General features: G+C 38.2%; 1 protein-coding gene across 1 annotated transcript in view; it reads left to right on the top strand.

Annotated features, from left to right (window-relative positions):
• NKAIN3 (sodium/potassium transporting ATPase interacting 3) overlaps positions 1-12,653 on the top strand; it is a 621,971-nt gene that overhangs the window by 589,079 nt on the left and 20,239 nt on the right. Inside the window, exon 5 of the mRNA XM_064384233.1 lies at positions 5,359-5,419. Coding sequence (XP_064240303.1) covers positions 5,359-5,419 — 61 coding nt within the window. The remainder of the gene's footprint in view (positions 1-5,358; positions 5,420-12,653) is intronic.

A 12,653-nucleotide genomic window follows, 5' to 3' on the forward strand; every position in this document is an offset into this window, starting at 1 on the left:
AACAATATCTGATTTATCATACATTTAAGAATAAAAATATAGGTAGCCTCTAAGAACTCTTTATAATATAAAATAAAATTGTATTTTTTCGCAGGAAATTTTTATGTTTTGCATTCAACATTTTTTTAGGTAGAAGGAGTATACTCTACAGAAAGAAGTATAGTATAAATACACAAACCAGTAGCATCATTGTTTACTAGCAATATCAAGTATTATATACTATACGTATTTGTATGTGCTGTGCTTTTATATGACTGGCAGCACAGTAGGTTTCTTTACAATAGCATTAGCACAAATATGTCAGTATTGCATGTGCTATGATGTCACCAACAGCTACAATGTCAATAGAAATTTTTCAGCTCTATTATAATTTCATGAGAACACCATTATTTAAGTGGTTCGTCACTGACAGAAACGTTATGTGATGTGTGACTATGCTAGCAGTAGCCTGTGGGGGAGCAAACCTCCACAGTATGATGCAGTTAGCAATGTCTTTCATATTGGGTATATTGAGATGAATTACAATCTTTGTGCAGAGTTCAGTAGATCCACAGATTATATTATCTGTTTTTAAGAAAACTAATGTTCACAAAATTTCAAGTGGCATAGACAATTTCTTGCAAGAATCCATGGATTAAAGATAACATTAATTATGGACACGTATGAATTTTTTTAATGGCAGAGTTGATGCGTGTCCTCCTCTTAGTAAAAGCTCCCTGTCAGGTACAATGCAAAATAAAAACAACAATGATCTAATTAAAGTGAAAAGACAATACCCCCAGAATTTGAAATTGTCAAGAAAACTGTTTTAAATGTGCTATTTAAAATAAGTATGTTCTGCTTATACACTTTTGATGGGAGTGTAAATTAGGTCAACCATTGTGGAAATCAGTGTGGCAATTTCTCAAAGAGCTAAAAGTAGAACTACCATGCAACCCAGCAATCCTATTGCTGGGTATATAACCAAAAGAATATAAATCACTCTATTATAAAGAGACATGCATGCCTATGTTCACTGCTGCACTATTTGCAATAGCAAAAACATGGAATCAACCCAAATGCCCATCAATTATAGACTGGATTTAAAAAATGTGGTACCTGTACACCATGGAATACTTTGCAGCCATAAAAAATAATGAGATCATGTCTTTTGTGGGAAAATGGATGGAGCTGGGGGCTATTTTCCTTACCAAACTAATGCAGGAACAGAAAATCAAATACCACATGCTCTCACTTATGAATGAGAACTAAATGATAAGAATTTATGAACACAAAGAGGGAAACAATAGGGGTCTACTTGAGGCTAGAGGGTGGGAGGAAGAAGAGGAGCAGAAAAGATAACTCTTGGGTACTGGACTTCATACCTGTGTGATGAAATAATCTGTACAACAAACCCCCATGACATGTGTTTGCCTGTGTAACAAACCTTCACATGTAACCCCAAACCTAAAATAAAAGTTAAATAAATAAAATAATTATGTTCTGCTTTTAGGATATATATTTGTAGGTAGGATGGAAAAACATGGACTACATGCACAAACACCAAATTGATGATCGTAGTTTTCCCCTCCCTGTGTCCATGTGTTCTCATTGTTCAACTCCCACTTATGAGTGAGGACATGTAGTGTTTGGTTTTCTGTTCCTGTGTAAAACTTAAGTAATTTTCTCAGTATCATTTCTCCATCTCCACTGTAGTCTACATTGTGCAGAACCCGCTGTGAGTCTATGAGTTCACAGATGTGATAGGCAGAATAACAGTTCCCCAAATATTTCCGCATCCTTATCTCTGGAACTTGTGAATAAATCACTGCACATGGCAAAGGAGAATGAATTAAGATTGCAGATGAAATGAGTGACAATCATGTGACCTTAACATGGAGGGGTTATCCTAAATTGTCCAGGTGTGTCCAGCATCCTTTACAGTAGGACAGGAAGGCAGGGGAGGACAAACCAAAGAGATGACAGCTTAAGACGGAATCAGCCCAATGGTGCTGGCCTTTAAGATGGAGGACAAGACCATAAGCTAAGGAATGCAGGCATCCTCTAGAAGCTGAAAAAGGCAAGGAAACAGAGTCTGCTAGATCTTGCAGGAGTACAGCCCACTGACACCTTGATTTTAGCCTTGTAAGGCCCATTTCAGACATCTGACCTTCAGAACTGTAAGATTTGTGTTGTTTTAAGCCACTAAGTTTGCATCAATCTCTTACAGCAGCAACAGAAAACTAATGCAAGAGAGGCCTTGATTTACAAATATGTATGCCTGCAGGTATACACGTATACACACATACCCCTAAAGGAGAACCCACCGAGAACTAGAAAGTTGTTTGTTGGCAGATGCCTTCTAACATACGGTTTAGTAAGAAAATCTCCTGACATTATGAAACCATCACTAGCACAGGCTAACATAAAGAAACAAAACTTTGCAACAAATATAGCAAAGGCTTTCCCCCATAAGACCTCATATAAATTAACGAAAATAATATCAAGTTAATAAATGGGCAAAGAACTTTTGAGATAATTCACAAAATAAAAAACATAAATGGCTAATAAAATATGAAAATCTGTCAGATGAAAGAAAACTATTGTAAAAATGAATAACTGAAGAAATGTCATTTTGTTTATTTTCTTGGCATGCATTTTTAAGTGGAACTATTCTATGGATATGGAAAAGCAAGCATCATCAGTCACTGCTGTGGTAGGATAGATGATACAAATTTTCTGAAAACCAATAATGTGTAAAAAAAAGTCATAAAAATATTCAGTGGCACTTCTGCAATAATAATTTTACCTCTGAGAATCAGATCATTGAAAATTTAGGAAAAGCATTAATATTTTTCATAATATTATTTATAACTTGAAAACAACTTTCAATAATAGAACATTACCTTAATACATTGCAATATATTTAAATGATACAAATTTATGTAGTCATTAATAATCAAGCTTATGAAGAGTACTAGAGTCCTAAGAGTGTAAGTGATATGTAGCAACTACAAGAGAGAAAGATTGGAAGGAAATCTATTGTAAAGTTATTAGTGATGGGATTAGGGGCCATTTCCTGCTTCTCTGTGTAACTGGTTTACTGAATGGGTTGGTAGAATACAGCCAAAAGGCAATTTTGTTTGTTCTCTCACTGCCCCTTCAAGTACACATTATGGCTTTGTTCTAGCTCATCCTTTGGCTCATATTTCAAGCAGACCTTACAGCTGTCTTAGTCCCTCAGAGATATTAAATACCTAGTCCAGGTCGTTGAAAATTCTCATCCACTTAAAAACTCCTCCTGAGCTTGGGTCTGATTTCAACTTGCAGACTTGCAGAGGGGAAGAAACACGGCACTGCTTCCTCCTCTTCTCACGCCACTTCTCTCACTGCTTTATTGTAGGGATGAAGTAGAAGGAGAAACGATGGGAGAAAAGTAGGGAACAAGGTGTTAGCATGAAGGGCTCCATTGTAATCTGGCAGGGATACTCTCTGGGTGTGACATCTCCCACATGCTGATGCTTCTTCTTGTGGGGTGTCTTTAGGGGTTCTTCAGAATCCACCCTGCCTCTCCTATGGGATCCCTACCTGTTTCTTGGATGATCAGCCTCCATGTTTTGCCACTTTGCACCCCTACTTGCCTTCTATAGCCAAGGTACCATCATCCTGAGGTCACCTAGCCCTGCCAAGAAGTCCTCTGCGGTGGCTCCAACTCCAGAACAGCACAGGAAACTCTCTCCAGAGGCCTTAACCCCAGACTAAGGGCCCACATACACATCCTGCCCTGCCAATCCTGCCCAATCCTGTCTCCACACACTATAACCAAAAGCCCCTCTAGACACAGCCTCTTGCCTTTTGACTCTTTCAAGCGTGAGTCAGGTGCCAAGCCCCCATGTTTCCCAAAATGTAAGAAATGTTAAACTCCCCGAGTGCTTTCTGAAGCACCCCCTCACTTGGCTTGAGGTGAGATGAGGTGCCTGCTGGGTGGGAAAAGCCATCATCACCCTGGCAGATTTCTCTGGAAGCCCTTCTCCTAAGACCTCACGCTAACCTTTTCCCTAACCTCTCACCCCCTCAGAGCTTCTTGGGCTTTATTTAGACATTCTAGAGAAGGATTACAAGCTCAGGGTCCTAATTCACATGGGTAGTCAAAAGCCCCAGATATCTTGTTCTCTGCATTGGAAACATCAGCCTTTGACACTAGGACTACGAGGAAAAGTTTATTTTCCCACTGTTATTTTATAATGGGAGTAAAGGGTGGAAACAAATGTTGACAAAGGCAAGAAGAGAAACTAACAACTATCAAGTATCTATTTTTCATACCTATCAAAGTGCTTATAGTAAGTATTTTTAGACTAGACTAGATTCATTGACAATTTTGTCCTCTAGGAATTGCAGTGTCTTTGGCTCCATGAAATAAAAATCGTCCTCTTAGCATCATAAATTCAGAGGTTAAATTCTACACCTGCATTTATTCTTTGAACTACTAGTATTAAAAGTATAAATTATCTCTTCTATTTTAACACTACCAAATCACCAATAAGTTAATTTGTTTTCTTGTGATATGATTAACAAAGCAATTTAGTATCTAAATATGATTTACATTCCTAGAGCATTTTAAATAATTAAGTAGATGATTGGTATTTAATTTATACACAACATGTGGCCGGGCGCGGTGGCTCACGCCTATAATCCCAGCACTTTGGGAGGCCGAGGCGGGTGGATCACGGGGTCAAGAGATCAAGACCATCCTGGTCAACATGGTGAAACCCCGTCTCTACTAAAAATACAAAAAATTAGCTGGGCATGGTGGCGCGTGCCTGTAGTCCCAGTTACTCGGGAGGCTGAGGCAGGAGAATTGCTTGAACCCAGGAGGCGGAGGTTGCAGTGAGCAGAGATCACGCCATTGCACTCCAGCCTGGGTAATAAGAGTGAAACTCCGTCTCAAAAAAAAAAAAGAAGTACTATACACACAACATATTTTGATTCTCTCTGTAGCTTTTAAATATTAAAATAGTTATAGTTAATGAGTGCTAGTACAAAATGCTCAACCGTCAGAAAAAAAAATTAGAACTTTAAAATGGATTTCTTAATCTTTGCTGACTATAACATATAAGAACTGCAAGCCCCAAATCAAAATCTAAGTGAAATACCTAAAAATTGGTTTTCCCCCATTTCTGTGTACTTTTTAGAAAGCTAGTAAGGCTACATAGAAATGAAAAGACTCTTAAAACCACAGCTATCATTTTAAAAGAGTTTTTCCTACTGCAAATTCTTAAAAGTTGCTCATAAATTTTTATCTTTATTAGATTATATTGGCTCTTCAATTATGGAAACTTGGAATCGATTCTTAAGGTACCCATTTTTTCTTTTTTGCAGTTGGTGGGTTTTGTGTGTGCCTGTTATGTGATCAGTATTTCCATGGAAGAAGAAGACACATGTAAGTACTGTTCTCTCTCTCCCTGTGGGATCCTTTTGAATGAGATACAGCTTCCAAAACTAATCATTACATGGCTATGAAATCTTTTATATTTGGAGTCTACAATGATTGAAATCAGCATACTAAAGTTACAGTCAAAAGTTGACAGACTGAACCGCACACAAATAAGGTGACGCTACATATTGAAACTCTCAATTTGTGAGAGCTCGCACAGAGACTCAGAAGCTCAAGGGCTGCCGTCATATCGTATCTTAGCAACTTTTCATCAGACACCTAACCATTATGCCAACCAGGCAATCAATGGTTGCTTTATCTATTACCAATTTTACATATGCTGGTGGCAAAATTTTGAAGTCTAAGTAACAGTAATGATATCAAGACATAATACATTACATTAGAAAAAATCTATATGTATATAAACTATATAAAATGCAATGACGAAAACAAAAACTTACAACCTTCCAGGTGAGATGCAAAAGAGAACTACAAGAGGTGCTTAAAAAATGAATGGAATGTCTAAAAGCTAAATCATGTTTTAGCAGAACACCCAAAGAAAAAATATATATTAATATTATGACCTGAAGTTATATGATAGAGCTTTAGCAACGTAAGTCAACAAACGGCCTTCACTGAGCCCCTGCTAATGTATAAGGCACTTCCTGGTACAACTCTATTAGGGATTCATGTAATATCAAAGAAAATTTTAATTTACTTTTAAAAAATAAATTATTTTAGATAAAGAAATCACACCTTACCAAACAAGAGACTGCATTGCAGTCACTGTTTGAATTTGCACCAAGATAAAGCAAAGTAGCTAGCCATTAAAACTTCCTTCCAGAACACAGTCTCAAAGGGGTCTGATGAATGCTTCCCATCAAATAGATGGTTGGTACATGATATTTGAATTGGAATCCAGACTCTAATGGGGTCTATCTCAATTTATTTGACTAAATCTCAGACCCTGAGGTTTAACGTATCAGGCAGTGAAAACATGCAGACAAATTGCATCATGTCTTTAATGCTTACTCGGGTTTTTGTTTGTTTGCTTTTTTAATGCTACATAAGACAAAAAGTTTCTGTCACTTGACAAGTGCAGTTCTAATGACCACACTTTCACTTTGAGGTTAACTTCAAAAAACCTAAGTTTAGGAGTTTTTTAGTAGTTCTACAACCTGATGAAGTTAATACACAGAAGAAGAGCAGCATGTTTCCAACCCACAGCTAAGACAGGCTGCACAGCCAAAAATGGTTGGTTGAGTGTGAACAATATTAACTAGAATTTCAACCTAGAAGTTATTGGACTTTGAGCTGAGTAAATTCAAAAAAAATTAATAAATTGATAAGTACCACCTGAATCTCTTATAAAGCAGTAACCACTTTTGAGTAGTTATCAAACAACAACCACCAAAAACAGTCCTCTTTCTTTTCCTCCACACTGAACTGGTCAAAGACTCTGAAAAGACACCAGTGTTCAGTTGCACCTTACTGCGGGAGAAAAGGCAGATTAATCAATAGTCTTCTATTATCTAGTGTGATAAATATATGAAAGTCTTTTCTGTGAGACTTGTGATTTAAGCGAAGCTGGGAAATGCAAAATGGCATGCAAAATAAAAGACTCATCTAAATGGATACTTTTTTTTAACCTTCTTTTAGCCTTCTTTTCAATGTATATAAATTGTATTGCTCACTGGCAGATATTGTCATTCCATTGACTTTGATGTCCTTAATTAGCTTAAGTTTCTCTATAGAAATCTCTGAATCAGCTATTTCAATGCCCTTCAAACTGGGATTGAAGCAGCTGCTAGGAGACTATTCTATTAGTGGTTTAATTCTACTGTTTGTTATTAGAGCCATACATTACGTTACCGAGAGACATTTGGACATAGTACTTGTGTTGTCATAAATTCAAATTGACTTCTAGTCAAAACGAGCCTTGGGTGCTCAAAACAAAGTATATATGAGTATATATGCCCAAGACTAACTTAACATGATAATCTGCTGGAAGAGAGATGACAATGGAAAGCAGTTACAAATGTTTTAGTCTGATAGTTCTCAATTGAGGGTAATTTTATATTTTTTATTGAAAGAATTAGGAATCAAAAGTGCAGAGGTAATTAAATTGTCCCAGGGTCTTCAGAAGGCAGATGTGAGCAAAAAGTAATATCTGAAACCAATTCCAATGATCTCATACACTAGTAATTACTATTTGTGCCAACACTTAGCTTTTAGGTGCAATAAGGAACTGCCACTTGGATACGACATTACCAACCCTCAAGTCAGGAAGACATGTTCTTTGAATGGTTTTTCCAAAACTTATACATGAAATAAGTAAACAATACTGGTAGCTTACCAATTTGTCTAAGTGCACTTCTGGAAAGCTTATTCTAAAAGAGAACTTCAAATATAATGTCAATTTTTTGGCAGGCAATATATCATTTATAATTTTGATTCTAACTAATGAAAATTTCTGCATTATTCAAAACACAAAGTTAAGCCTTGTTCTTGAACTGAAAGCTGCCAGCCAGCCTTAAAAATTAATAACAGCTACCACTTCCCTCCTCCGCACTGTTAAAGTGGATATATGGGACCAACATTTCAGACAGATATTTCCGAAGGGTAATAAATAATTGAGAAAACATTTATTTCTAGCCACCCATCTTCTTAGTTACCTCTCAGTCTCTTTTATTAACTATTTCTTATCAAGATTATGATTGCAGGTCAAAGACAATGAAATAAAAAGCTCACAAAAGGCAGAGTGCTAGGTGGGGTCAGTGCTTTCCATCATTCATTCTAATAAAAAAGCCTAGTTATATCTCTTTCTTCCATTTTTCATTACTTTTATATACATCTATCTATCAATCTCCATGAACACTTTCATAAGACTAGATCTCTGGAATAATAATGATAAAAATCTGTCAACATCTTGTTTGGGAATCCTTTGCTGAAAATGAACTTGTGGATTTGTTACTACCTTGTTACACTTTCTAGAAAGAATGTTTTTAATTAGAGAAGTATGGAGATAAGGCAAAACATGCTGAAAAATAGTATTTTGCTTGTATAAATAGTGCCAGGCTTTTTCAGAGGGTCTGTTGCTAGCATTACTCCTTCTAATATTAGGCTGCAAATTGCAGCTAGCACATTTATTTGGGCTCACAAAGGCTAGTCTGGCTTGAATATGTTGAATGATGAGAGAGAGAAGTATATTGAAAACCCTAGCAGTTTTTAAAAAGGATATGAACCCCTCAGATATGGATTCAATATTTTACATTAAAAAGCTCTAAATAGTTATTTATATAAGCATTTGACCCTTGCTGTTATACTTTTGGGGAACTTTTTATTGGAAGGAAGCATAACTACCAGAAAAACATTTCATCACTCTACTGTCCTTGAAGCTTCCTGCTGGCTAATGTTCATGTATTCACCTGTCTGCCCATGAATTCTTTCTGAGAAAATGAAGTGATATTTCCATAGCAATAGTGTATGTAGAAATTTTTTTAAATCCTATCTTCACCTAAGAATTTATGAAAGAAACTAATGGTAGGAAAAAAAGACTAGTTTGAATGTTAATTTATGAATTTCCTTTCCCCCTTATAATGTATGGAAGCCTCAGAGAAGTAAAATGATCACAAGGCTAGACACCAGGGGAAGGAATAAACAGAGGCCTGGAAGATCTTCAGAGCAGAAAACCAGCTCATTGTTTAGCACCCCTAGCAGTGTATGGGTATTTGAAGGTGAGAGGAGAGGAGAATGTTGTGAGTCAAAAATGGAGAAATGTGCAAGGCTAGGTAAGGGCGATCCTGAAGTCACAGTAAACATTTCAAAGAAGCAACCATGTTTGCCTAATAAGCCATTAAGAATGTACTCATTCTCATAGTGCATAATTTTCTTTTTTGATAACTATCTAGTTGGTTGCATGTAACTGTCCTAAAGGTTAATCTTTCTCCATCAGCCTCACTAGAGCCCAGATTTAGTTCCTGAAACATTTTCCTAATTTGCTGAGATGGCTCTGCCGAATAGCTACACAATGACTAGTTAATCCTGCCACTAGCACAGATCTATGAGGGTAGAATCTTTGTTTTGCTCCCCACTGTAACCCTGTAGTTTAGAAATGCCTTGCATGTAGAATTCAATAAAGAAATATTTGTTGACCGGGTATGACGGCTCAAGCCTGTAATCCCAGCACTTTGCAAGACCGAGGCAGGCAACTCTCTTGAGCTCAGGAATTCAAGGGCAGCCTGGGCAACATGGTGAGACCCGATCTCTACCAAAAATACAAAAACATAGCCAGGCATGGTGGTGTTCACCTGTGGTCTTAGCTACTAGGGAGGCTGAGGTGGGAGGATCACTTGAGCTCAGGATGGGGGGTGAGGGTTGGTGGGATGGAGGCCCCAGGTTTCAGTGAGCTGAGATGCTGCCACTGCACTCCAGACTGGGTGACAGAGTAAGACCTTGTCTCAAAAAAACATGAGAGAAATAAATATTTGTTGAGTATATATTGTTAAATAAATTTTCTGGGCCCAACAACTCAGTTTTACAGTCATTTTCAAAACCCAAAGGTTCTAAAATTTGATGAAATGATACTGCTTTATGTTTTGAATTTAGTGATATGTCCAAGGCACTTGCAAATATGTATGTGAGGCAAGTAGAAGTCCTACATTTTTGATACAATTAGATACAGTTTTAGTAATTTTGAAAGCCAAGATATAGGAGATAAAATAAACCTCCACTGTACCACGTCAGAACAAGAGCTTGATTTTGTAAAGTCCTGGACAAGACATCCCTGAGAAAACAGGGACTTACTTGAAAGGGATGCACTCACAGAATAAGGCAGGCGTTTAGGAGTAAACTCATCTGCAACATATGCTGAAGGGGACAGAGTTGCTGTCAAAGAGTGGGGACCAGCAGGGTGGTAACTTAGACCACCCCACACATGGGAAGTTCAGGCAGCACAGAACAGGATCCCAGCTACAGTGCTCTGGTTGGATGACAAGATTCCAGCTCTTAAATAGGTTTTTGATACAGATTCTCTCTCAAGAAATATCATAAGCACTCAAATACCCAAACCAACAAACCAAGTGGGGACTCCCCACAGGGGAAAGATAGAGAAGCCCCTATACCAGTGTAGCAGGAGCAGCAGGGAACAAATGGCTCGAACACCCAAACTGTGGAAGGAAGTGGCTTTTTATTCGGTCAGGAGCTGTGGGGGGTCTACAGCCTCATTCACCAAGCTCCTCAAGCTGCAGCTTCTCTCCCCTTTTATAGGCTTACAATGCTAAAGGGGAAACAGGCTGAACTATGTCATTGTCCATTTGCTGGACGTCCAACCTTACAATCTTTTGGCTTCATTGATTTGCTAATTCATATGCAGTGTGAGCGGGGACCAGCAAGGGAGGGGGCCTTACAGAGACAAGACAAAAGAAACAAGCTGTTTATTGGCAGAGGTGTTTCCAGGAGGGAGCCTGGTCTGTGGAGACATGGGACATGAACTAGTGTCAGGCTCCAGCTGGCAGAGATAGCATTTATTTGCAACTCTTTCAAGGTTAACAGATAGCAGAGATGCTAGGAACTAAAGAGGGAGTCATTTTCCCAGCTCTTCGGTATTTTATATTTTATTTTTCCTTCTTCACTCTCCTTCCCATTTGGAAGAGGGAGGAAGAGGTAAAAGTGAAGGAGGCAAGGGGATCTCCCCTCTCACCAGAAGCAGATCCAAGGTTAGCACTAAACTCACAGTGAAGTAGAACCTAGATGATTACCTATCTCCTTCAGCCAGGACTCCTGATTATAATTTAGCCTGACTAGGAACCACCTACAGCGATAAATCCTACTCTCCTCCCTTACGCACCTCCAGCCACATTTGTTTTCCTGAATCCACCAAGCGCTTTTACACCCGGACTTTTGAGAGAGGCCTCCTCCCTCTGTTGACCCACTAATGTATATATGCCCTTGAGATTTTAGCTTAACTGTCTCTTGCCAAATTTGACCACTTCCCTCCCATCCTCTCTGGGTTAGCTTAAGATACTGATGATAAATTGCGAGATGCTTTAACTGCACACTGTGCTTTTTCCTTGGCATCATTTAACACAACTGTAATTTTTTAAAGTCATGATATTCGCCAGGGCTGACCCCCTTTCCTAACTTAATGAGAACCCTATACAATTTTCAGTGAATGAATATTAAATGAATGAGTCAATGCATGAACAAAATGGACTCAGTAAGATGCTTAGGGTTTCCATTGGCAGAGATCAGGGAGAAGGTTCTTCCTTTTCTAGTCTCTATCTCCGTTTATGTAAATGACAGCTCTTCACATCAGCTGAAAAGTTTGGGCATATTCCTTGTATTCCCTGACTCTTCCCTTACTGTCCACACCCAATCAGTCACCAGATGAGATATCTTCATCTCCCATCTTAGTTCTTCTGGCCTGCTATAAGAGAATGCCATAGGCTGGGTAGCTTATAAATAACAGGAAGTTATTTCACAGAGTTCTGTGCTGAAAAGTTTAAGATCAAGGTACCAGCAGACTTGGTGTCTGGTGAGGATCTGCTTCTCTGTTCATAAATGACTATCTTCTTCCTGTGCTCTCACATGTGGAATCTGGCAAGGCAGCTCTCTGAGGTCTCCTTTATAAGGGCACTAACCCATTCATGAGTGACCTAATCACTTCCCAAAGGCCTCACCTACTAACACCGTCACGTTGGAGATTAGGTTTCAACAAATAAATTGGTGGGAGTGGGAAGGGAAATAAACATTCAGACTATAGCATCTCCCTTCAAATAACTAAAGATTCCTACATGGTCTTTAACATTCTTCTCACAAGTACCCTCTTCCCCATGCCTCAGTACACCCTGAGTGTGTCTCTGAACCTGCACCCAACTTACTTGTTAATTAATTGCATCCCCCACTCAGAAAAGGTGGAGATCATGGCTTATCTACCCTAGGATCTCAGAACCTGCTTCAGTGTATGGAACATCATAGGAAATAAAGTTCTACAAAATACACAGTGTAGAAGGTGCTTGTCTTCACATTATTTCTCATACCTTTTTCCTCACTCCCTAAGAAAATTTAAACTTCCCATTCCCTGTACTACAGAAAAAAAAAAAAAAAAAAGATTGATTCATGATAAGGTATTTGTGCACTTATATACTTAACAATTTTCCAGAGAAAAGGCATGGCCCTATATTATGCATTTATATCATCTGGAAATTTTCTGGAGAGAAAGTGTGGCCTGTTTGGCCAA

Source organism: Aotus nancymaae, unplaced genomic scaffold, assembly GCF_030222135.1.
Source record: "Aotus nancymaae isolate 86718 unplaced genomic scaffold, 86718_ANA_hifiasm-v0.15.2.pri h1tg000036l, whole genome shotgun sequence".
Classification (NCBI taxonomy): domain Eukaryota; kingdom Metazoa; phylum Chordata; class Mammalia; order Primates; family Aotidae; genus Aotus; species Aotus nancymaae.